The sequence below is a fragment of the Trifolium pratense genome, linkage group LG4 (assembly GCF_020283565.1).
Source record: "Trifolium pratense cultivar HEN17-A07 linkage group LG4, ARS_RC_1.1, whole genome shotgun sequence".
Classification (NCBI taxonomy): domain Eukaryota; kingdom Viridiplantae; phylum Streptophyta; class Magnoliopsida; order Fabales; family Fabaceae; genus Trifolium; species Trifolium pratense.
Window position 1 is genome coordinate 50,431,534 of NC_060062.1, and position 27,397 is coordinate 50,458,930.

The window sequence follows — 27,397 nt, forward strand, 5'->3', positions numbered from 1 at the left end:
TAAAAAAATCAGTTTTTAATGTTTTTAATTTTTAAAAATAATTAAAAAATTCAGTTTTTTTTAAAATAATTAAAAAATCAGTTTTTAATGTTTTCAAAAATTTAGTATTTTAATTTTTTTCCTATTTATTAGTTTTTTTTGTATTTAAAAATCAGATTTTTTAATTTTAAAAATTACTCTTTTTTTAAATAATAAAAAATATTTTTAAAACAATATAAAAAATAAGTTTTCGGCTAAGTAAAAAATAATTTGGGTTTAAAAAATATATTTTGTGGGTTGATTATAAACCAATTCAATCATAAAATTAATGAAAAATTATGTTTTTAAAATAATTAATAAATCTATTCTTTTTAATCAACTAATAAAAAAAATTAGTTTAAGTAAAAAATCTATTTAAAATTGGATCATGTGAATAACTTAAATTTTATTACAAACCGGTTATAAATTGGTTCGATCCGGTTAATAACCAAATCCAAATTAGTTTTAAAAAATAACCGGTTTGTTATTGAAATGATTTTGGTTTAGAACCAAAACCATCAATTAGGTGTGGTGTGGTGTGGTTTCCAAACCATGCACACCCCTAGGTGTAATTTGATCCCTCCCTATATATATATATATATATATATATATATATATATATATATATATATATATATATATATATATATATATAATTCAAGAAAACAATTAAATGTAAATAATTAAATATGAATTTTTAAAAGATAAAAATAAAAGTAATGAAAATCTCGACCGAAAAATCAAATTTTGATTTTTTTTTTCTTTTTCCGAGAATCTTTTTATATTGTTCTAAACATGTCTGTAAAAAATCATTCAAAAATACATGTTGATTTTTTTTTTTAATAAGAAAAATACACATTGATTTAACATTAGAGATTTAGATTACATGCATAATAATCTTTAAGGACCAAAACAAAATTTCGTAATTTTATAAAAAGCATATTTTTTTTGTTTACAATATTAGTAATGAGGATCGAACATATGACCTCATATATACTATCCAAATCCGTCATCACTAGACCAAACTTAGTGGCTTAAAAAAAAATTTAACTCAATGAATTTTAACAAAAAAGAATACAGTTTTGTCAAAAAAAAAAATACAATATTAAAATATAGGAACCAAAAAGAAAGTTGACAATTTTATTTATTTTTTTCTGATTCAAAGTTGGTAATTTTATGATGACCAAAAATATATTTAATTTTAAGAATTTTTTAGAAAAAAGATTTCAGTATAAAAATTATTTAAAAAACAAAGAAACTAAAATAAAACAAACGGGTCGGTGGACAGGGATTGTGAAATATGTGTGTATTTGAATCTTACGCTATGAATAAAAATCCATTCTTTCTTTTTCTTCTTCAAATCAAGAAACAAGAATCTATTTTTCTCCCATTTTCATCTCACCCAAAATTACACTTCCGATTCTTCCAAGATTTCTCGCATTCTCACCGATTCTTCCAAAATCACACTTCGAACTCACAATCTCTCGTGTTCTCCTTTCTCCGCCGATTCTTCAATGATCAGTTGTGTGCATCTTCAGCATCCCGCGATTCTTCAATCAGAAATTTTCAATTCGATTTCTGAATCAATTGATTGCGGTACGAATTCTTGTTAATTTCATGTCTATTATATGGTTCTGAACATATATTTTCTATATCATCAAGTGATTTTAGGGTTTTGATTTCATGGAGATTTTAACTCTGTTTAGGGTTTTGATTTTTGTAATTTGATGTTATGTATGTTTAGGATTTGACATTTCAGATTTGATTTTAAATCGATTTTCACTTTGCTTAGGGTTTTCCATCATCCTCATCAAGTTTGATTTATGCATGTTTTCAGTGACCTAAATGATTACTATTGCAATATTTGACTTCTTTATATATGATTGTTAGTTGTTTTTCTAAACAATTTTGTTGTGATAGATCAAAAATTGTTGCCTAATACATATGAAAAATATGGTTTGTGATTGATTTTGGTGTGGCCATTGTGTAGTTTCTTTCGATTAGGATTAATTCTAAAATTTATACATTTCATGTTACAGGGCTGAGGTAGAAGGCTAAATAGAGACCTATGATGTAAAAATAGGTGAAAAGTGGGCTATTAATTTATGTCAGTGATGTGAAAATGTGGCTGGAAGTGCACTATTAATTAATGTTTGTGATATGTAGATAGCAAAAAAGATAGATACTCCATGATGCAATAATAGGTGAGAAGGAGCTAATTTGTAGTGTGAGATTTATCAACATTGTGTGGTTTCATATGATTTGATGACTTGATGAATTGGATTAGTTTATAACATTATATAAGCTACATATTGACACAGTTTTGTTGCTGATGGTATGAAGAGCAGGATCGTCGGTTCTTTTTCCAGTTTGGAAATAATCTTAGACCTCCAGTTCTTCTTTTTCGAGGATCAGTAGGAGCTTACGCATATCTCAGATTGTTACGGGCAAAAAGTCTCAAACTTGACTATGAAGCAAGGTAATATTAATTGTTAGTGATGTAATATATATATATATATATATATATATATATATATATATATATATATATATATTAACAACTTTTTTATGATGTCAATTGTCAATGTTATACTATATTACTTGTTGCACCTGTATGTTCATTGACCAACTTCATATATACTTATGCAGAGAAAAAATTTGCTTTTAGCATCTATAAATAACATGTTCTTGATCATTGGTTACTAATACTATGTTATATACTCATAACAATGACTTAATGAATAATTTGACCCATTTACTACGTGAAAGCAATTGTCCCTATATTTCTTGATCCTGTTGCTGCCTTAATTGCTACTCAAAGCAATTGTCCTTATCGGTGTCCGCTTTTCTATTAAAAAAAATTATGAATTTTTATTCATAGTAATGCATGAATTGATACATGTTCTGCTTTGATGATCCTTAGTCCCTAAATTCAATTTTGCAACTGCAATTAGAAGTGATTTTGCATTATGAACTTAATGACCCTTGTCCCTAATGTTAACTAAGTTTTGTAAGGGATGGATGCCTCAATGACCTAATGCATTATGAATTCTTTATTCATAATGGAAAAGTTGGATGGTGGCTTTTTAGAAGTGATTTTACATTATGAACTTTAATTGAGGAAACATGTATTGTCCCAAAAAATTTCAATCTATTGCTTATTGGTTTATAATCAATACCTATTGGGAACAGTTTACGATGTTTTCATTATTGATTATTCAAAAACCTCCAATCTTCTTCTTCGATAAAATGTGAATTTTCAAATTTTGTAAGAGATTGGATATCTTGATGCCCAAAAAATGCTGGATAAATTACTTAATGACCCTAGTCCCTGAATGTGGAGTCTTGTTGTTGCCTTAATTTCTACTCAAAGCAATTGTCCCTATCGGTGTCCGCTTTTCTAATATAAAAAATTATGTATTTTTATTCATAGTAATGCATTAATGGATATGTATTCTGCTTTGACGACCCTTAGTCCCTAAATTCAATTTTGCAACAGTATTTAGAAGTGATTTTGCATTATGAACTTAATGACCCTTGTCCTTGATGTTACATAAATTTTGTGAGGGATGGATGCCTCAATGACCTGAATGACCCTCGAGGAAAATGCATTATGAATTCTTTATTCATAATGGAAAAGTTGGATGGTGGCTTTAGAAGTGATTTTACATTATGAACTTTAATTGAGGAGACATGTTCTGTCTCAAAAACTTTCAATCTTCTGCTTACTAGTTTATAATAAATGCATATTGGGAATGATGATGAGTTTTAGATTTTTTTCATTCTTGATTATTCAAATACCTTCAATCTTATGCTTCGTTAAAATGTTAAATATCAAATTTTTGAAAGGGATTGAATGTCTTGATACCCAAAAAAACTGGATAAATTACAGAATGACCCTCGTCCCTGAATGGGAAATCTTGTTGTTGCCTTAATTGCTACTCAAAGCAATTGTCTCTATCGGTGCTCGCTTTTCTATTAAAAAAAATTATGAATTTTTATTCATAATAATGCATGAATGGATATATATTCTGCATTGACGACCCTTAGTCCCTAAATTCAATTTTGCAACTGCAATTAGAAGTGATTTTGCATTATGAACTTAATGACCCTTGTCCCTAATGTTACATAAGTTTTGTAATGGATGGATGCCTCAATGACCCTTGAGGAAAATGCATTATGAATTCTTTATTCATGATGGAAAAGGTTGATGGTGGCTTTATAAGTGATTTTACATTATGAACTTTAATTTATGAAACGTGTTCTGTCCACATTTGTTTATATAACCCTGACCATTCCTAGTTGGTTCATGCATTATGGGTGGTGGCACCATTGGTGTTCAATCCCTCTGTCTTTGATTGGTTAAAATTGTTTATAATTTTTTATGACATTATGAACTGGATATGGTACAGTGAAATTGTGTTCGCTAAAGCTGAACAAATCTGGTGGTATGAATAGCAGGATCGTCGGTTCTTTTTCCGGTATGGAAATAATCATAGACCTGCAGTTCTTCTTTTTCGAGGATCAGTAGGAGCTTACATATATCTCAGATTGTTAGGTGGGAAAAGTCTCAAAGTTGGCTATGAAGCAAGGTAATTTCAATTGTTAATGATATATATATATATATATATATATATATATATATATATATATGAACAACTTTTTTATGATGTCAATTGTTAGTGTTATACTATATTACTTGCTGCACCTGTATTTTCATTGACCAACTTCGTATATACTTATGCAGAGAAAAATTTTTCTTTTAGCATCTGTAAATAACATGTTCTTGATCATTGGTGGTTACTATGTTATATACTCATAACAATGACTTAGTGAATAATTTGGCCTATTTACTACCTGAAATCTTGTTGTTGCCTTAATTGCTACTCAAAGCAATTGTCCCTATCGGTGTTGGCTTTTCTATTAAAATAAATTATGAATTGTGTTAGTAATGCATGAATTGATATATATTCTGCTTTGATGACCCTTAGTGCATAAATTAAATTTTGCAACTGCAATTAGAAGTGATTTTGTATTATGAACTTAATGACCATTGTCCCTAATGTTACATAAGTTTTGTAAGGGATGGATGCCTCAATGACCCTTCAGGAAAATGCATTATGAATTCTTTATTCATAATGGAAAAGTTGGATGGTGGCTTTAGAAGTGATTTTACATTATGAACTTTAATTGAGGAAACGTGTTCTGTCCCAAAAATTTTCAATCTTCTGCTTAATTTGTTTATAATCAATACCTATTGGGAACAATGATGGGTTTACGGTTTTTTCATTATTGATTATTCAAAAACCTCCAATCTTCTTCTTCGATAAAATGTGAAATTTCAAATTTTGTAAGGGATTAGATGTCTTGATGCACAAAAAATGCTGGATAAATTACTTAATGACCCTAGTCACTGAATGTGAAATCTCGTTGTTGCCTTAATTGCTACTCAAAGCAATTGTCCCTATCGGTGTCTGTTTTCCTATTAAAAAAAATTATGAATTTTTATTCATAGTAATGCATGAATGGATATATATTCTGTTTTGATGACCCTTAATCCCTAAATTCAATTTTGCAATTGCAGTTAGAAGTGATTTTGCATTATGAACTTAATGACCCTTGTCCCTAATGTCACATAGAGTTTGTAAGGGATGGATGCCTCAATGACCCTCAAGGAAAATGCATTATGAATTCTTTATTCATAATGAAAAAGTTGGATGGTGGCTTTAGAAGTGGTTTTACATTATGAACTTTAATTTAGGAAACGTGTTCTATCCCAAAAACTTTCAATCTTTGGCTTATTGGTATATAATAAATACCTATTGGGAACGATGACGGGTTTTAGATTTTTCATTCTTTATTATTCAAATACCTTCAATCTTCTGCTTTAATAAAATGGAAATTTCAAATTTTGCAAGTGATTGGATGTCTTGATGCCCCAAAAATGTTGGATACATTACTGAATGACCCTAGTCCCTCAATGTGAAATCTTGTTGTTGCCTTATTTGCTCTTAAAAGCAATTGTCCCTATCGGTGTCCGTTTTTCTATTAAAAAAATTATGAATTTTTATTCATAGTAATGCATGTTGGATATTTATTCTGTTTTGATGACCCTTAGTCCTTAAATTCAATTTTGCAACTGCAGTTAGAAGTTATTTTGCATTATGAACTTAATGACCCTTGTCCCTAATGTTACATAAGTTTTGTAAGGGATGGATGCCTCAATGACCCTTGAGGAAAATGCATTATGAATTCTTTATTTATAATGAAAAAGTTGGAAAGTGGCTTTAGAAATGTTTTACATTATGAGCTTAATGACCCTTGTCCCTATTGTTACATAAGTTTTGTAAGGGATGGATGCCTTAATGACCCTTGAGGAATATGCATTATGAATTCTGTATTCATAATGGAAAAGTTGGATGGTGACTTTCAAAGCAAACCAATTTTAATATGAAATTTTGCTCAAAATGTGGATTGTGTTGATTGTCTTTTTATGACCCTATTTCTTCAACTATCAGTATTGGTATGGTCTAGATGATGAGCTCACTAACTTGAAACCCGACAATAAGATGGATAAAATGATAAATATACTTTGTTCCATGATTTTTGTACGGGATTGTCTTGGTAGCCAAAAATGTTGGATGATGCATTTAATTGAGGAAATGTGTTCTGTCCCAAAAACTTTCAATCTTCTGCTTATTAGTCAATACCTATTGGGAACGATGAAGGGTTGTCGATTTTTTCACTCTTGTGTATTCAAGAACTTTAAATTTTTGTAAGAGATTAAATGTCTTGATGCGACAAACTTAATGACCCTAGTCACTGAATGTGGAAGCTAGTTGTTGCCTAAATTGCCACTCAAACAATTATCTCTATCGATGTCCTCTTTTCTGTCAAAAAATATACATATGAACTTTTATTCATAATGCATGCTTGGATATCCATTGTGATTTGATGACCCTTAGTCCCTAAATTCAATTTTGCAACTGCAATTAGAAGTGCTTTTCCATTATGTTATTAATGCCCTTATTCCCTAATGTTTCATAAGTTTTGTTAGGAATGGATTGCCTCAATGAATTTTTTTTACTAAAAATTGTTGCCTAGTACATATAATGTTTGCAGTGCTGGAGGAATTTGGTTTGTGATTGATTTTGGTGGGGGAATTGTGTGGTTTCTTTCGATTAGGATGAATTCTAAAATTGATACATGTGATGTTATAGGGTTGAGGTAGAAGGCGAAAAAGAAAGCTATGATGTAAAAATAGGTGAAAAGTGGGCTATTAATTTAGTTTTGTGATATGAAAATGTGGCTGGAAGTAGACTATTAATTTATGTTTGTGATATGTTGCAGGGTTGAGGTAGAAAGCAAAAAAGATAGATACTCCATGATACAATAATAGGTGGGAAGGGACTAATTTGTAGTGTGAGATTTATCAACATTGTGTGGTTTCTTATGATTTGATGACTTAATGAATTCGATTTGTTTATAACATTATATAAGCTACTTATTGACACAGTTCTGTAGCAACTGACACATTTGTTTATAAGCTACTAATTGGTTCATGCATTATGGGTGGTGGCACCATTGGTGTTCAATCCCTCTAGCTTTGATTGGTTAAAAATTGTTTATAATTTTGATGACGTTATGAATTGGATATGGTACAGTGGAATTGTGTTGGCTAAAGCTGAACATAGCTGATGGTATGAAGAGCAGGATCGTCGGTTCTTTTTCCAGTATGGAAATAATCTTAGACCTCAAGTTCTTTTTCCAGAATGTAAAAAACATGTTCCTGATCATTGGTTACTATGTTATATACTCATAACAATGACTTAATGAATAATTTGGCCCATTTACTGCGTATTATTTTTTGGTCAAGTACTGCGTATTATTATTAAGGGAAAAAAGACATAAGAATTGGAGAACCAAAGTAAACACAGGTTTGGTATTAGGAATTGGAGAACAATAGGAAAAAACAAGTTTGGTATTAGTGGAGATGCAGATTTGAATAATTTGAATAAGATGAAATGTGAGTTCAGTGTTGGAAGTGAAAAAAAGCAAGAATGTGGTGGGTGGTAGGCCAAAGCTTGCTTTGTAACCTTGTTCAGAGCTGCCGAGTAATGTACATAGGATTAGGATGTTCCTGTTCCTGATGCTGTTGTTTCTGAAATTCTGCTTTCTATCACATCACTTGATTACTTGTTACATCAACTAATACCATTGTAACTTCTGCTGCAGAGGATATGAGAAGACTAAATAAAATATAACTGAAGGTGCACTTGATATGGATGAAGCTATTGATGTAAGTCTTAATTGCTTAACATAAAATTAGGTGTGTATGTTTCTTGTGCATTCTTATACAATAGATGTTTCATTATTATTGACATTAGTCATATATAAGCCTCTACAGAGGCATATAATCCTCCAAAGTTCAAAGTTCTTATGAAGGAATATATAAGCCCCTGCAAAGGCAAGCTTTCTCCTACCTTATTTATCTTTTTTGTCCGGTAAGTTCCTTTCGCTAAAGTTGTTTCTCTTATGTTGTTCATTTTGTAAGGGATTGAATGTCTTGATGCCCAAAAAATGCTGGATAAATTACTTAATAACCATAGTCCCTGAATGTGAAATCTTGTTATTTCCTTAATTGCTACTCAAAGCAATTGTCCCTATCGTTGTCCGCTTTTCTATTAAAAAAAATGAATTTTTACTCATAGTAATGCATGAATGCATATATATTCTGCTTTGATGACCCTTAGTCCCTAAATTCAATTTTTCAACTGCAATTGGAAGTGATTTTGCATTATGAACTTAATGACCCTTGTCCCTAATGTTACCTAAGTTTTGTAAGGGATGGATGCCTCAATGACCCTTGAGGAAAATGTATTATGAATTCTTTATTCATAATGGAAAAGTTGGATGGTGGCTTTAGAAGTGATTTTACGTTATGAACTTTAATTGAGGAAACATGTTCTATCCCAAAAACTTTCAATCTTCTGCTTATTGGTTTCTAATCAATACCTATTTCGAACGATGATGGGTTTCGATTTTTTCATTCTTGATTATTCAAGTACCTTCAATCTTCTGCTTCAATAAAATGTGAAATTTCAAATTTTGTTGGGGATTAGATGTCTTGATGCCAAAAAAATGCTTGACCGAAGTACCTGAATGTGAAATCTTGTTGTTGCCTTAATTGCTACTCAAAACAATTGTCCCTATCGGTGTCCTCTTTTCTATTGAAAAAAATTATGAATTTTTATTCATAGTAATGCATGAATGTATATATATTCTGCTTTGATGACCCTTAGTCCCTAAATTCAATTTTGCAACTGCAATTAGAAGTGATTTTGCATTATGAACTTAATGACCCTTGTCCCTAATGTTACATAGTTTTGTAAGGGATGGATGACTCAATGACCCTTGAGGAAAATGCATTATTTGTAAGGGATGACTCAAAAGGAGGAAGAGATAATAGCCAAAACGCAATATAGTGATAAGCTCCAACAATTTAAAATTCTTGTAATTTGATTTTTGGAGGTATTCTCATTATTTATGTTTTCTAATTTGGTTAGTTTGTTTAAACAAGGTGAAGTTGATTAATATGGCATCCTTTAATATATTCATTATGAGAGACTTGACTGGAATATTCATGCTATGGTAGTAGGATATGAATTCAAATATTGTGTGTTCTAGAGTGGACTGTAGTGCTGGCCCAAGCCCAATATCATGTCCTCGACTATATAAGCCTCACATCATCACCTATGAAGGTATGTCTCATTCTAAACCTCTCTTTAACTCAAAACTTTTAATCTCCTGCTTCAAATTTTGTAAGGATTATATGTCTTGATGGCCAAGAAATGCTGGATAAATTACTTAATGACCCTAGTCCCTGAATGTGAAAGCTAGTTGTTGCCTTAATTGCTACTCAAGTAATTGTCTCTATCGGTGTTCACTTTTCTAACAAAAAAATTATGAATTTCTATTCATAGTAATGCATGAATGGATGTATATTCTGCTTTGATGACCCTTATCCCTAAATTCATTTTTGCAACTGCAATGATAAGTGATTTTGCATTATGAACTTAATGACCATTGTCCCTAATGTTAAATAAGTTTTGTAAGAGATGGATGCCTCAATGACCCTTGAGGAAAATGAATTCTTTAGTCATAATGAAAAAGTTGGATGGTGGCTTTAGAAGTGATTTTACATTATGAACTTTAATTGAGGAAACATGTTATGTCCCAAGAATCTTCATCTCCTGCTTATTGGAAGTTTCATTCTAACATATTTGCCTCATATGGTTTATAATCGATACATGTTGGGAACAATGATGGGTTGCCGATTTTATCATTCTTGATTATTTGAAAACCTTTAATCTTCTGCTTCGATAAGTAGCGAACCCTTAAATTTTTTATGGGATCGGATGTCGTGATGCCTAAGAAATGTTAATTGTTGCCATAATTGCGACCCAAGCAATTGTCTCTATTGATGTCCCCTTTTCTGTCAGAAATAAATTATGAACTTTTATTCATAATGCATGAATGGATATCTATTTTGATTTGATGACCCTTAGTCCCTAAATTCAATATGCAACTCCAACTTAGATGTGATTTTATGTTATGAACTTAATGATCCTCATAAAGGAAACAAGGATGGTGGCCTTTAAAGAAATTTTAATATGAACTTTTTATTCAAAACGTGTAACTGTCACTGAATGTTAGCAATTGTGCTTTGATCCCCTAGTCCTAAATGCAACTTTGCAACTACAATATGAAGTGCTTTTGCAAATGCAAAATGGAGTGCATGCTTTGGATTAGCCTATTGATAAGGGTTTCAAAGGCATTTTCTAAGGAAGAAACGAATCAACTTAGGCAAAGTATAAAGAAACTAACTCTTTGGAGTTTGAACTATTTCTCACAGCATTTATCCAGTATATATGACATTATGCAAACCACCTATGTCATATAATGATGCTTGCATTGCGGTCAATGGAGGAAACCATAACAAGGTTGCATCTGTCAATGTTTGACTGCATGTGGTGACTGATGACAGTTCTTCCAGACAATATTAATATGTAACAGGTCTGTGCCGAGAACCTTGAAAGATATTTGCATTCAATTCATGGATGTTGAGATACCCATTTTCTCATCTTGATTATTCAAAAATATCCAATCTTTGTCTTGATAAAAACAAAAGAAACTTAATAATAGAGCAAATGTGTTTTGTCCCAAGACCCTGTTTAATACCGATATTTTGAAAGTTAACTTTACTCTTTTTGTTGGATTAGGTAATTTTGGAACATTGATTTCAATGTATTTGCATTGATACTTGTTCGAATACCAATTTTTATTTATAATTATTTCAAATTCAAGAACATTCAGTCTTCTGCTTGAGAGAAAAAGTGAACCTTCAATTTTGTAAATCAAAATTTAAAAGGGGTGGAGTATATTGCCCTAGTAACCCCAAATTTGACTGTTGGAATCAATGAATATACTTTGTTTTATAGATTGTGTAATGGATGGATCATATATGCCTCTATGACCATAGAGTAAAATGTTGGATGAACTTAATGACCGCAGTCCATGAATGTGAAAGATAGTTGTTGCCTTTATTGTCACTCACGCAATTGTCTCTATTGGTGTCCTCTTTTTTGTCAAAAAATATATATGAATTTTTATTCATAATGCATGAATGGATAATTTATTGTGTTTTGATGACCCTTAGTTCGTAAATTCAATTTTGCAACTGTAATTAGAAGTTATTTTGCATTATGATCTTAATGACCCTATTCCCTAAAGTTTCATAAGTTTTGTATGAAATGGATGCTTCAATGAGTCAAATCAAACAATGACCTCAGAGTAAAGTGCAGTATGACCCTAATTGTGGATGATATTTATTGTCTTTTTATGACCCTAATCGTGAAACTGTCACTGAGATGAATTTATTTTCATTATGGATAAAGCGTGGTGTGGCAAACATGAACCCACTAACTCAAAATTCCACAATAAGATGAATATACTTTGTTCTGTGATTTTTGTAAGGGATTTTCTTGATTGCCCAAAAATGCAGGCTGATGCCTTTCTGTCCCATGACCCTTTTGTTTCTTTGGTACCAATGCTTTCAAATATTAACTTTTTTGTTTGCTACGGTAAATTTTGGAACTTTCATTACAACATATTTGCATTCATTCATGTTGTAGGATACCCATTTTTTTCATTTTTTATTTAGTCATGAACATTCAATCTTCTGCATGAAAAAAGATACAACTTTACCCATTTTTCTCATTCTTGATCATTGAAGAACATTCAATCTTCTGCTTGAGGAAAACAAAAGAACTTTAACTGTGCAAAAGATGTTCTGTTCTGTCCTAAAAGAATCTTAAAAGACAGTTTTTGTGTGTCACGATAAGCGAGTTTCGCTCGTTTTGGAATTTTCATTCTATCATATTTTCCCAATCTGTTTTATAATTGATACATGTTGGGAACGACGGTGGGTTTCCAATTTTAAAGGGTGTAGAAACCCTATAAGACATTGAATCTTAATATACTTTTTTTATAAATTTTGTAACGGATGCATCATAAATGCCTCAATGACCATAGAGTAAAATGTTGGATGAACTTAATGACCCTAGTCCCTGAATGTGAAAGCTAGTTCTTGCCTTAATTGTTACTCAAGCAATTGTCTCTGAATATACTTTGTTTTAGGAAAATGCATTATAATGGAAAAGTTTGATGGTGGCTTTCAAAGCAAAGAAATTTTAATATAAAATTTTATTCAAAATGTGGATTGTGTCTATTGTCTTTTTATGTCCCTAATTGTAAAACTGTCACTAGTGGTATGGTATACATGAACTCACTAACTCCAAATTCGATGATAAGATGATATAATTTGTTACATGATTTTTGTAAGGGATTGTCTTGGTGGCTCAAGAATATAACGTGAAAGCTAGTTATTGCCTTAAATTTAATTTTAATATAAAATTTCATTCATAACATAAGGCATGGATATTATCTATTGTACTTTGATGACCCTAGTTCCTAAATGCAATTTTGCAACTACAATATGAAGTGATTTTGCAAATGCAAAAGGAAGTGCATCCTTTGTGCATGAGCCCACTAACTCCAAATCAAAAATACGATGAATATATACTCTGTTCTGTGATTTTTGTAAGGGATTTTCTTGATGGCCCAAAAATGCAGGTTGATGCCTTAATGTGAAAGCTAGTTGATGAGAAGGAATTATCAGGTGATAAGCTATTCAAGTTTTATTTTTTTTCATTTCATTATAATTGTTTGTGTTGGCTTTATGATTTCAAACATGGTTTAATTACTTAGATTCATATAACAACATATTTTTATATATAGAGGAACTTTGTACACTAGTGCAGTTCTGTAATAGCAGACTGTCATCTTTTTAGTTCATCATGAAACTACTGTCCCAAACTAGGGAACAATATAACAGGTGCTGGGAACTCATTGAATCCCAATTTTCAAGGTTTGTTTGTTAACCGGGTAGATTTTTATGTCGGAAGTTAACATGGAGTATATTACCCTAGTAACCCTAAACTTGACCGTTGGAATCGATGAATATACTTTGTTTTATAAATTTTGTAATGTATGGTTCATAGATGTCTCAATGACCATAGAGTAAAATGTTGGATGAACTAAATGACCCTAGTCCCGGAATGTGAAAGCTAGTTGTTGCCTTAATTGCTACTTAAGCAATTGTCTCTATCAGTGCCCGCTTTTCTATTAAAGAGAATTATGATTTTTTATCTATAATAATGCATGAATGGATATATATATATATATATATATATATATATATATATATATATATATATATATATATTCTGCTTTGATGACCCTTAGTCCCTAAACTCAATTTTGCAACTGCAATATTATGAACTTAATGACCCTTGCCCCTAATGTTACACAAGTTTTGTAAGGGATGGATGCGTCAATGACCTTTGAGGAAAATGCATTATGAATTCTTTATTCATAATGGAAAAGTTGGATGGTGGCTTTCAAAGCAAAGGAATTTTAATATGAAATTTTATTCAAAATGTGGATGGTGTCTTTTGTCTTTTTATGACCCTAATTGTGAAACTGTCGCTAGTGGTATGGTATACATGAGCTCGCTAACTCCAAAATTCGACGATAAGATGGATATACTTGGTGGCCGAAAATGTTGGATGATGCCTTAATGTGAAAGCTAGGTGTTGCCTTAAATGCAATTTTAATATAGAATTTGATGATCCTAGTCCCTAAATGCAATTTTGCAACTGCATATGATGTGATTTTGCAAATGCAAAAGGAAATGCGTCCTTGTGTTTGATTAATTCACTGATAAGGGTTTCAAAGGAATTCTTTAAGGAAGATATGAATCAACTGAAGTGAAGTACAAAGAAATAAACTCTTTTGAGTCTAAACTATTTATGATAATATCTATCTGGTATATATGGCATTTTGCAGACAACTTATGCTTTGTGATCATTGGAGGAAACCATAATGAGGTTGTATCTGTTGGTCTATTTTACTGCAGGCATATTGTAAAATTTGATAAAATTTTGCGAGTATTGTTGGTATAAGAATCAGATAGCACTAGATTTGTGTTGATAATTAGTAACTGAAAAAAGGTAGAACCTCCATTTTTATCTTTCTTGATCATTCAATAAGATTCAATCTTCTGCTTGATAAATACAAAACTTTTTATTGCTGAACATATCGGTGTTCAGGTTCAGCAAGGTTCAACAGTAATTTCGAAACTGAAACCTCATGGAACTATTAGTGTTGAAAGAATGCTGGTGGGTAAAGGAAAGGTTGATGGTTCAGTTGTTGGTGTGACTTCATGCACGAATCAGAGCAACTTTCTATCCCAAATTTGAAAATGAAAATTCAGATCAAGAGGTACATGTTTCCTCTCACAGTTTTTTATGTTTAGATTTCGACATAGGTTATGTATCAATTTTCCTAGGTTATGAGTGGAGGTTTAGTTTTTCTTCGTAATAATTGTTTGAGTCTTAGCCTTGTAGAGTGGACCATTGGGATGGTCGAAGCCCAATACCACCTTCATCTCGACTATATAAGCCTTGCATCATCACCTATGAAGGTATGTCTCATTCTAACCCCTCTATAGCTCAGAAGTTTGAAGGCCATAAATTAACTTAAAAGCAAAGACAAAAAATATTACTCGAAGGGAGGATAAATTAACTTTTAATTTAGTTAAAAGCCTTGAATGATTAATTAACCCGGTATTGGGTTGAGGCCTCTGGTCCAACAAAATATGGAAGACCATGAGATAGCCTTTATATTAAAGCACATGCATTCTTCACCCGTCTATGTTATGCAGCTTCTATCTTACACTGTGTTTGGTTTGGTTCTCCGATTTGTCTTTCTTCTTCATGTAAAGAATGAATGCAGCTTCTATCTTACACTGTGTTTGGTTTGATCAAAATCTCTATGTACGTTCAAAATCGAAATTATTTTTTATAACAAAATAAGTTAATGATTAACCAAACATAGAGTCAAAGTATATTTTCATTTAGAAAGAGGCATCTAGGGTGCAGAGCAATATAGTATAATAAACCAAACATGCTAGTTTGGTTTTGCTTTCAATGTCTTGTGTTGCCTAAATATTCCAAGTTGGAGGTGCCTTTAGAAGAATTTCAACACAGTCCAATAAGCCCAAATCTTATCCTGAATAGTGAATTCAACAGCCTTTGAAGCCACTCAAAAAGGCCCAAATTGGAGGTGGAGGTGTGCATTATAAGAAGGGCTTCTATCAATTGTGCATCATAAACTAGGTCTATAAGAGCCACAAATATAGAATTTTTGACCTAATATCCCTACATTTTCATAATAATTCAATTTTGCCCCAACACATTTGAAGCACCACCTTTTTTAAAACATTTCGAACTTCTCTCTCACTCCAACGTACAACTCCTCCGGTCTTTCCGGTACATACAAGTTTTGCTTAAAACTTTTGATCAAAATTTAATTTTTTGTATAGAACATTTCATAAATTGAAAATATTGGTACAATGTTCCGTCATTTTTAATTTATGAAATGAGGTTTTGATCAAATTGTGTTTCATCAAATTGACACTTTCAGAATTATTTTCAATTATAATCTTTTGTTTATCTCATAATTTTTAAGATTAAATGTACTTTTGATCCTCCTACTTTCATAAAAATGAAGTTTTGATTCCCCTAATTTTAAATTCAACTTTTTGGTCCCTCACCCCTTTTTTTAGACCATTTTTGTTGATGTGGCATTGTTAGTGATGACATGGCAGCACCTATGTGGATAAATTTAATATCCATATTTATATATATGTAAGGATAATTATATTTGAATGGAGGGAAAATGGGCAACAAGCTGCGCCGCTAACCCTTTTTAGATGGCAAAATCAATCCGCTTAAATATTATATCTAGAGACCTAGGAGACACCACATATTACTATGCATGACTTTTTGAACTCTTTTCAAATATTCACAACATCTGGTACTAGGAAACCAAACGTGTCATTATTAATTTTTTAAAATTCAATAGTACTAATTTTATAATTACTATTTTATTATTAGAATTATGTTAAATTAAACGTGTCAATATTACTAATTTACCCTTTATATTAAATTTTCTCTTCGTTTTGGATTTTAGTATTTTACCAATCCCCTTTGTTTTCAGTTCAAACCCTTTGAAATTAAAACCATACACTTTATGGATTTTCTAAAATGAAAAGAAACTAGAGAAGATTTTGTGCAATTGGAATTGAGAATTACTAGTAGAGAGTAGAATGGAAAGTTTGAAGTCATCTCTTCTGCAACTATCTTCTTTTGTTAAATCTAAGAAGATTCTAATGGCTAATTCATATTGTTGATGAGCTGGCTTATTGTGCAAGCAACTAAGGGAAAGTGTAGCTAACTTGCTTAGGAAGCAAGTTAGTTAGTGAATTTGTTAGAATAACTGAATAGAGTCAGTTAGAGTTTGTTTTCTTAGGTTGTTAGAGTTTGTTAGGTGGTTATTAGTTGGTTAGGGCCTAAGAGAATCACCAATTCAATGTGGTGATCTAGTATATAAGTGTTGGCTCAATTAGTGTGTGTAATCAACTATTTTTCCCCCGATGTGGATGAATAAAATTGATCTCTCTTTTCCCTAATAATCATCATCTTCTTCAATCCTTCAATTACAACAGTTTTTCTTTCTTTCCATTCATTCACCATTGTTGCAGCAGCAAGAATAGTAGATCCTGCAGATCGTGCTCATAGGCAAGGCCTAGAGACTGTGTAGCGCGCGCGTGTATTCTTGCCTGCTTGCCCAAGCCTGTGCAGGCCAAAGTGATTTGTGCCAAGCTTCAGCTGCGCCAACATCTGGCATCAAGAGCCTGGTTCGTGCTTTAACCATGGCTACCATTAACAATGGTCAATTCCCTGCGAATCTACCAGTTTTGGATGGAAAGAATTATGATAATTGGAGCAAGCAGATGAAAGTGCTATTCAATTATCAAGATGTGATGGAACAAGTGATTAGTTGTGTGGAACCACTCTCAGAAGGTGCAACAGAGGTTCAAAGAACACAACACAAAGAATTGAAGAAGAAAGACTACAAGGCATTGTTCATAATTCATCAAAGTGTAAGCCCTGATATCTTTGAAAAGGTTGGAGATTGTGAATCAGCTAAGCAAGCTTGGGATATCTTGGCTACAGCTTATGCTGGAGATCAGAAGGTGAAGAAAGTGAAGTTACAAACCCTAAGAAGCAAGTTTGCACAGCTACAAATGGAAGAGAAAGAAACTGTAAGTGAATTCTTCACTAAAATTGCAAAATTAGTTAATGAAATGAAAGCCTGTGGTGAAATTGTGTCTGGTACAATGAGAGTAGAAAAGATATTGAGATCTTTAACTCCTAAGTTTGACTATGTGGTAGCTGCTATAGAAGAATCTAAGGATCTTGACAGTATCAAGGTTGAGGAACTGCAAGGATCTTTAGAAGCACATGAACAAAGGATGAATCAGAGAAATTCTGATAAATCCAATGGTGAGATAGCATTACAAGTTCAGCAGGGTAATAAGAATAAGAAAGGAAAGGGAAAATGGCAAGGCAATAAGGGAAAAGATGGAAATGGAAAAGAGAATCAAGATACCAAAGGAGGTGGAAATCAGAAGAAACAGTTCAATGGTGGTAGAGGTGGTTACAATGGTGGTGGAAGAGGTGGAAGAGGTGACAGAGGTGGAAGAGGAAAGTTTGACAAGAAACACATTCAATGCTATAATTGCCAAAATTATGGGCATTTGCAGATGAATGTAGATTCAGAGAGGAATCAAGTGATGCTGAGGCCAAAATGGCCAGAAATGATGATGATGATGAAGGCTCAGTGATGCTTCTTGTAACTACAAAGGATGAAAGTGACTTTCAAGAGAAATGGTATCTTGATACTGGATGTACAACACACATGACAGGGAGGAAAGATTGGTTCACAAGCCTAAAGGCTACTCAGAATCACAATGTTAAATTTGCAGACAATAGCAGCCTTGCAGTACAAGCTATTGGTGATGTAACCATCAAAAGAAAGGATGACAAGTGTTCAGTGATTTCTGGTGTATTGTACATACCAGGTATGAAATGTAATCTACTCAGCATAGGCCAATTGCTAGAGAAAGATTATAGAATTGTAATGGAGAATAGGTTGCTGAAAGTGTACAACACTAAAGGTAACTTGATGTTAAAAACTGAAATGTCAAAGAATAGGACATTCAAGATTGGGATCAATGTTCTGAATCACAAGTGCTTGATGACTGCATCAAGCAGAGAAGAATGGAGATGGCACTATAGAATGGGGCACTTGAATTTCAAGGACCTCAGCTTGCTGCAAAAATCAAAGATGGTGACAGGCTTGCCAAGCCTGCAAATTCCTGAAGAGATTTGTGACGAGTGTGTACAGTCAAAGCAGCACAGAGGGAGCTTCAGCAAGCATGCAGCAAGTAGAACCAATAGTGTACTTGAAGTGGTGTATTCAGATGTATGTGGTCCAATGCAAGTGAATTCAAATGGAGGTAACATATATTTTGTAAGTTTCATAGATGACTTTAGCAGAAAACTATGGACTTACTTGATAAGTAAGAAAAGTGATGTGTTTGAAATCTTTAAGAAATTTAAAGCTACAGTTGAGAGACAAAGTGGTCAAAGACTCAAAACCCTAAGAACAGATGGGGGTGGAGAGTATGTATCACATGAATTTGCAAAATTCTGTGACAATGAAGGCATTGTGCATGACATAGTCCCACCATATACTCCACAGCAAAATGGGACTGCTGAAAGGAAAAATAGAACAATAATGGATATGGTGAGGTGTATGCTGAAGGGGAAGCATTTACCTAAGGAGTTATGGGGTGAAGCAGTGTCTACTGCTACTTATACATTGAACAGATGCCCTACAAAGAGATTGAAGGGTATCACACCAGAAGAATGTTGGTCAGGACACAAGCCAAATGTGAATCATATGAGAGTGTTTGGTTCACTAGCTTTCAGACACACACCAGATCAATTGAGAAAGAAGCTGGATGATAAATCAACAATGATGATATTGGTTGGTTATCATTCAACTGGAGGTTACAAACTCTATGATCCAATCAATAACAATGTGGTGATCAGTAGAGATGTGATAATTGATGAGCTTAAGGAATGGGACTGGAACACTAATGACAGAAAGAAGTCAACTAGTGTGATGATTGAAGAAGTTAGTGAAGAACAAGTAAATCAACCAGTGCCTGAGGTAAGAAGATCTAATAGGCCTAGAGTTCTACCAGCAAGATTACAAGAGTGTGAAATGAACTCAGATGGTCAAGTGAACAATGATGGTGAGTTGATCCATTTAGCATTCATGGCTGAATCTGAACCAATTGATGTGAATAGTGCTCTACAAAGTGAAAAGTGGAGATGTGCTATGAAAGAAGAATTGGATTCAATTGAAAGCAATCAAACATGGGAGCTGGTGGATCTTCCACAGAGAAAGAAGGCAATAGATGTGAAGTGGGTTTACAAGCTGAAAGTGAACTCAAAGGGTGAAATAACCAGATATAAAGCAAGATTAGTGGCAAAGAGATTTCTTCAGAAAGAAGGAATTGACTATGATGAAGTGTTTGCACCTGTTACTAGAATGGAAACAATAAGATTAGTAACTGTTATTGCTAACCTAAATGATTGGCCAATGTATCAAATGGATGTGAAGTCAGCATTTCTGAATGGTCCTATAGAAGAAGAAGTGTATGTTGCCCAGCCACCTGGTTATGAAGTGAAAGGTCAAGAGTTTAAAGTGTACAGGCTTAAGAAAGCACTCTATGGACTGAAACAAACTCCAAGAGCCTGGAACAAAAGGATTGACAAGTTCTTAAATGAAATAGGGTTTAAGAAATGTGTCACAGAACATGGAGTGTATGTCAAGAAAGATGCTGCAAAGGGAGTTATTATAATTTGTCTATATGTAGATGATTTGCTTATCACAGGAAGCAATGAATCTTATATTAGTGAGTTCAAGGGTGACTTGAAAGAAGAGTTTGAAATGACAGATTTAGGCCTCATGACATATTTTCTAGGCATTGAGTTTCTAAGGAATGAGCAAGGAATCTTAATGCACCAGACTAGATATGCATCAGAGATATTGAAGAAGTTTGAGATGGACAAATGCAATGTTGCATTGTCACCTGCTGAGCCAAGATCACAGCTAACAAAGTGTGCAGAAGAAGAGGATGTAGACCCTACATTCTATAGAAAGCTGATTGGTTCTCTGAGGTATTTGTGCAATACAAGGCCTGACTTGGCTTACAGTGTAGGGATTGCTAGCAGGTTCATGGAAAGGCCTAAAGGTTCACACTTGATTGCAGTGAAAAGAATACTTAGATATGTGAAAGGGACCATAGACTATGGTATTATGTTCCCTGCAAGTGACAGAGACAAAGAATGCAAGCTGATTGGCTACACAGATTCAAATTGGTGTGGTGATCATGAAGATATAAAATCAACTGCTGGTTATATGTTTTTCTATGGTGGATCACCAATATCTTGGTGTTCAAAGAAGGAACCTGTAGTGGCTTTATCCTCCTGTGAGGCAGAGTACATAGCAGCATCACTCAGCACCTGTCAAGCCATTTGGTTGAAAAATCTAATTGAAGAGATCAGTCAAGACAGGTGTGAAACAGTTACTTTGAAGATTGATAATATGTCTGCTATCAATCTTGCAAAGAACCCTATTGCTCATGGAAGAAGCAAGCATATAGAGCTGAGGTTCCATTACTTAAGAGAGCAGGTAAGCAATGGTAACTTGGCTCTAATGCATTGCAGAAGTGAAGAGCAAGTTGCAGACTTGTTAACCAAGGCTGTAACAGTACAAGTGTTTGAAAAATTAAGAAGTGAAATGGGAATTGAGACAGTGGACAACATGAATTAAGGGGAAGTGTTAAATCTAAGAAGATTCTAATGGCTAATTCATATTGTTGATGAGCTGGCTTATTGTGCAAGCAACTAAGGGAAAGTGTAACTAACTTGCTTAGGAAACAAGTTAGTTAGTGAATTTGTTAGAATAACTGAATAGAGTCAGTTAGAGTTTGTTTTCTTAGGTTGTTAGAGTTTGTTAGGTGGTTATTAGTTGGTTAGGGCCTAAGAGAATCACCAATTCAATGTGGTGATCTAGTATATAAGTGTTGGCTCAATTAGTGTGTGTAATCAACTATTTTTCCCCCGATGTGGATGAATAAAATTGATCTCTCTTTTCCCTAATAATCATCATCTTCTTCAATCCTTCAATTACAACAGTTTTTCTTTCTTTCTATTCATTCACCATTGTTGCAGCAGCAAGAATAGTAGATCCTGCAGATCGTGCTCATAGGCAAGGCCTAGAGACTGTGCAGCGCGCGCGTGTATTCTTGCCTGCTTGCCCAAGCCTGTGCAGGCCAAAGTGATTTGTGCCAAGCATCAGCTGCGCCAACATCTTTCTCCACCTTCTAGTTCTAAAATCCCTCGCGTTTTGTTTACACTCCTTTCATCATTGCCTGTATGATTTTTTTCCCATACGTCTTACATCGATTTGGATCTAGAATGAAGTTTGTGTTTCAATAAAAATTACCCATTCTCTTTAAATTATTTTTGGATTTTGGATGGGTTTGAATAAATCATCTATATATATATATATATATATATATATATATATATATATATATATATATATATGGGGAGGGATCAAATTACACCGGTGTAGCATTTGAGTAATGTTACACCGCTCAATAACGCTTTAACGAATACAAATTTTACAAAATCCACCGTTGGATTGAAAGTATATATCATATAGATCATCTATGTTAGAATTTATAAAAATCTAAAATCGTTTGATATGTTATTGAGATCGATCAAGATGAACGGTATTCAATAAAAACGCATAAACCATTAATCTTGATTAGTCTCAATAACATACCAAACGATTTTAGATTTTTGTAAAAATTAATATGGATGATCTATACGATATAAGCTTTCAATCCAACGGTGGATTTTGTAAAATTTGTATTCGTTAAAGCGTTATTGAGCGGTGTAACATTACTCAAATGTTACACCGGTGTAATTTGATCCCTCCCATATATATATATATATATATATATATATATATATATATATATATATATATATATATATATATATATATATATATATATATATATATATTTATAATGTAATAACCAGAGGAAGTATATTTTTTTCCACCACTAGTATCCGGCACACTGGACTACCTAATTTGGTTCGGATGTCAGTTATGTCATTAAGTATTCTTTCGATCGTAGTTGCGGTCAATCACCACTAAAACCAATTAACGATAGGTATCAGAGGAAGTATTAATTAGGCACATTAATCGTGATCAAAACCAACATATAACTCGTAATTGCCTTGCCGAGGAGTGCTAGCAACACACTCTTTAACAAACACACTCCAACACACTCTCTTTTATTGGTTGAAATTCACATGTGTCCCATAAAAGTTATATGGGTCCACATTTTTTTATGGGACCCATGTGAATTTCAACCAATAAAAGAGAGTGTGTTGGAGTGTGTTTATTAAAGAGTGTGTTGCTAGCATTATTCTTGCCTTCAAATGCCATTAACTAGTAATTGACTACACGTTAATGTTAATCTTTTCCATTTAATAAATAAATTGTCCAAATTAGTCAAAAATAAATAAATAACTTGTCCAAATCATGATGTTCACTCTCACTTTTATACTCCTCACTCACATACATATTGATCTATTTCCTCTGTCTCATAAGTTGTGGTATGTATTGTGAGTAGCATTCCATTTTAATAAAAGTTGGCTTAATTTCTTTTGTTAGGGACAATACCATTATTGACATATACGTTTAGTTTTGTTTTGTGAGTAATTCTTCCGTGGGCACAAACCTAAATAATATTTGTTAAACACACTCATAAGAAAAAAAAATTGCTTAAAATGATATGATTTGATGTGACAATTTTATCTTTCTTTTAATTTTTTTAATTTGTGTGTGCCTAAACTTTGTGCTCAAATGCTTTTGTCCATGACATCTCACCCTGAGGTTATATGCAAACCTGGTCATTTCCATGAAGTGCATGATTAAATACGAAAATTATATTTCATATAAAAATTGAAGTTTTAATAAGTAAAAGGTTCAATCGTACAAGATTGTCAGACCTTACTCCATTAATATAATAGTTTTTTAGTTGGTTTTGCTAGTCGTCAAGAAAACGGTGGTGCTCCTATTTTTGCACGAGCAGCTTTATCACTTGTTTTTTCAATACTTTTGACTCTTGAGATAGAATCATATATGGACTCTGTTGTTATTATTATTTTTTACACCTAATGCATACATTTTCATACTAAATTTATGAACTTATATTTCTCATTGAATCTATATACAACAGAACGCAATAAATATGATGATGTAAAAGAAATCATAAATTTAAGAAGATATTTTAATTTTCATGACTTTTTGTATGAAACTGCAAGCAAACAATTTATCAGCAGATTCAAATCATACTCAGCTTAGCAAAATTTTACAACATTGTCTTATAAACATTTTTCTGTAGCCATAACTGAAATTTTTTATTTATATATAAGTAAAATAACAAATGCGAGATAACTTATCGAAACTCATCGACGTGCATCCATTTGGTACATGACCACTTATTACCTTTTATCACAGGACAAGCACCTGAAAATAACCACATACACATAAGTTTGTAATCAAACTTATCTTCAGTTGTCGAACTAAGGGACACCGATAGAGAACAAACGATGATAAAAGAGCAACTAACCATGTAAACTGGATGGATCTAAAGTTCCATCAGGCTTCATGCTCCAGAAAAGTAAAGCATCACCCATTTTTGGCTTAATTGAAAGTCCTTTTTTACCACAATCAGAAAGTTCATTCCACCAAGGCACGGAGCTAAAATTTCCCTTGGCAGCTGGGAACACCGTCTCGCCCCCTTCTTCAACAGTTGAACTGTATCATCAAAAACCAAAAAGTGGTCGTCGTAAAATTGTTATCCAAGAAGAAAATTGAAGTAAACAATGAGTGATTCACAACTAAAGTCATACTTACAGGTATATCAACATTGTTGCTATACGCTGACCCCCAGGAATAGTATTAAACTCATTCGTAAAGTAGTCAGGATGAGGTACATACATTTGTCCAACTTCGTAATGGAGAACATTAAATTCTTCGCCATGTTCTGCAAATTGTGAAATACGTCTCAAGTAAAATTTGCTCTGAACGGGCAGAACTGAATAAGGTATAAAAGTAACATTCCTATAGGGAGACGAAAGGTATAAAAAGAACGCACCTACAGGTATAAAAGTAAAATCTGCAATTCTCTTCTCAATATTCCTCACAATTTTATCATGTCCTATCCTTAGAAATGTTCCAGAACTTGTTCGTACACTAAATATACAAAAGTAATATGTAAACAAAAGGTTTGGCATAAATGAAGTGGAAATTGAAATCTCAACATGAACACTAAGATTTATATATTCAACTTTGAACTCAATTAACACTTGATAAATAATTTTGGGGTCAAAAAAATATATATATATTACCTGCTTTCCACATTCTTTCCTGTTTTATTATCAATAACAAATGACTTTTGCATATTAGGCTTGGATATATTGATTAGATGTTCACATTCCTCTTTTGCCTGCTCAGATCAATTGGTTAAGCCTTAGAGATTTTTTTTTTTTTGGTGATAGACGAAATGGCAAAGCCATTGAAAACTCACACACACAGAGTAGAGTGACCGGGGTTCGAACCCCGGTCCTGACGTCCGACACTAGCAATTTCGACATTTCTGCCAGTTGAACTATGATTTGTGGACAGCCTTAGAGATTTTTAATAAAAAGTAAACCATGACTGAAAAATTGTTAATGTTTAAAACTATGTGTCAGGAGTCCCACATCGAGTATTTCAAAGTGCTTGATGTGGTATTTAAGTCATGAGACTCTCCCACCTATTGGACTGATCTTTTGGGTCGGACTCTCTTCATGTGCTTAAATCCTAACACTATACATATTAAAATAGCTTTCTAATATGTTAGCAAAAATATAGATACCATGAATTATTATTTTCTTTCTCTTCTATTAAAAATGATTTTTTTCAAAAGCTAATAAAAAAATGAAGATTAATATTAATTTTTTTAAAAAGTTTAATACATGTATACAAGCCCAACTTGATGTTCATTTATAATACAAAGAAAAAAAAAAAACGATTACAACAAATGAAGCACTAACAGGAACAACAACTCCAAACATAATACTAACACAAAGACACCGCCGATAATAATAATAATTTAAGAAAATGAAAGCTTTTTTTTTTAACGGCAAAATATATTATAATATAATAATTGATCTCTGCACAAGACGAACATAGATGAGAAAAAACGGAACTACAAAACAAAGGCACTGGAAAAAATGAAAGCATATTAATATGAACACAAAATGAGAGACGGATAAACACATGTTGACTATTAGGTACATGCCTTCAATTTGAATTGGGTGTGATCATTCAAATGTGCAACTCATTTGTACTCCAATTACACAATTTTATAAACATATTGATTCGTTATCCATTGCATTTTTTTTCTAAAAAGAAAAGGAGAAACAAAAAACTGACCAGAAAATTATGATATAAAACCGCTCTAGGCTCCCATGATATTATTTCAACCCAATGCTCTCCTTTACCAACTTCACTTCTGAGTGCATTATGAAAGATGGAGTCATGATGGTTGGGTTTAGGGATACGGAGAGATAAGAGAATGAGAATGAAGATGAGGAATGTGAAGGTCGCAAACAAGGTGAAGATCAATGTTCTTGTAGTAGGAAGCGATAATTTCTGAGGTCCTATGCGAGAATGCTTGAATTTCACCATAATAATGGTTTTTAATTAAAGATGAATGAATGAATTGAAGAAGTAACGAAAGATTTGAAACTAAATTGAATTGGAAGAGAAAGAAATTGAGACCTTTTAAATTTTCACAATTATATTATTAAAATGATTCTTCCTTCTACCCTTCATAATTACCTATTGACTATTAATTTATGAATATACCGTTTTTATAATCCTCCCTTAAAAAACAATATCTTTTTATAAAAAAAATTGAAGAAGAGGAAATTACTTGTTAATTAAACGGTTTAGATATAATTTTGGTCTCTCAAGTTTCACAATTGTTTGATTTTGTCTCTCAAGTATCAATTGTTCAATTTAAATACTCCTAATTGTTCAATTTTGGTCTTAAAGTTTCAATTGCTCGATTTTTGCTCCACAAACTTACCTCGTTTTGTTGTACCCAAAAAAAATTATAGTACCTCATTTTGCATTTGTTAGTCCTCCATTGACTTTTTTGACTAATAATTGCTTATGTGACATTTAAAATAAAAAAATGTTTTAAAATTAAAAAAAAAACTTTATAGAATTAAAAAATTGTTTTAAGAATAATGAAGTTTTTTAAAACAAGTATTTTATTTTATAGAGGAGTGATATTTGGACAACTCATTTTAAACAATTTTAGGGACAATTTTTGTTTCCTCTCTTCTTATTGGGCAATAACAATAGAGAGAGAAAAATCTGAAAAGAGAATAAAATTAGAATGAGAGTATGAGAGAGGGAGTTGTCATAAAAGTTGTCTAAAATAGTTGTTCAAATATCATTTTTCTATTTTATAATCTACTTTTTAAGGAAAATACTTCATTTATTTCTAAAACATTTTTTTAATTTTATAAATGTTTTTTGAATTTTTAAACATCACTTTTATTTTAAAAATATTTTTTTTAACTTTACATAGTTTGCAACATCACAAAACATTGAGTGTTGTTGACAAACG

At 32.4% G+C, this 27,397-nt stretch overlaps 1 protein-coding gene and 1 long non-coding RNA gene across 6 annotated transcripts; one reads left to right on the forward strand and one right to left on the reverse strand.

Annotated features, from left to right (window-relative positions):
- Nucleotides 1-1,309: 1,309 nt before the first annotated feature.
- Nucleotides 1,310-15,792, forward strand: LOC123882400. 5 transcript variants are annotated; one of them, XR_006799799.1, is made up of 8 exons: nucleotides 1,310-1,614; nucleotides 2,058-2,222; nucleotides 2,367-2,497; nucleotides 4,431-4,610; nucleotides 7,369-7,417; nucleotides 8,254-13,258; nucleotides 14,558-14,922; nucleotides 15,048-15,792. It is a non-coding gene; the product is annotated as an uncharacterized LOC123882400 (long non-coding RNA). The 5 variants fall into 5 exon arrangements; XR_006799802.1 differs by having other exon boundaries at nucleotides 2,340-2,497; nucleotides 7,369-13,258; XR_006799801.1 differs by having other exon boundaries at nucleotides 2,362-2,497; nucleotides 7,369-13,258.
- An 8,466-nt stretch (nucleotides 15,793-24,258) lies between these two features.
- Nucleotides 24,259-26,477, reverse strand: LOC123882399 (probable prolyl 4-hydroxylase 10). The gene is made up of 5 exons (XM_045931256.1): nucleotides 26,191-26,477; nucleotides 25,122-25,219; nucleotides 24,869-24,966; nucleotides 24,628-24,757; nucleotides 24,259-24,528 (listed from the first exon to the last, which is right to left on the reverse strand). Exons 1-5 carry the CDS (start codon nucleotides 26,443-26,445, stop codon nucleotides 24,336-24,338), a joined length of 774 nt encoding a protein of 257 aa, XP_045787212.1. The 5' UTR covers nucleotides 26,446-26,477; the 3' UTR covers nucleotides 24,259-24,335.
- Between the last annotated feature and the right edge of the window lie 920 nt (nucleotides 26,478-27,397).

What these genes read in the sequence shown, in the direction of transcription:
- LOC123882399 (XM_045931256.1), bottom strand. Translation starts at nt 26,445, where the DNA reads ATGGTGAAATTCAAGCATTCTCGCATAGGACCTCAGAAATTATCGCTT. An exon ending in GGAAAGAATGTGGAAAGCAG is followed by an intron (nt 24,967 to 25,121) that starts GTAATATATATA and finishes TTGTATATTTAG; the next exon opens with TGTACGAACAAGTTCTGGAA. An exon ending in GCAACAATGTTGATATACCT is followed by an intron (nt 24,529 to 24,627) that starts GTAAGTATGACT and finishes TTGATGATACAG; the next exon opens with TTCAACTGTTGAAGAAGGGG.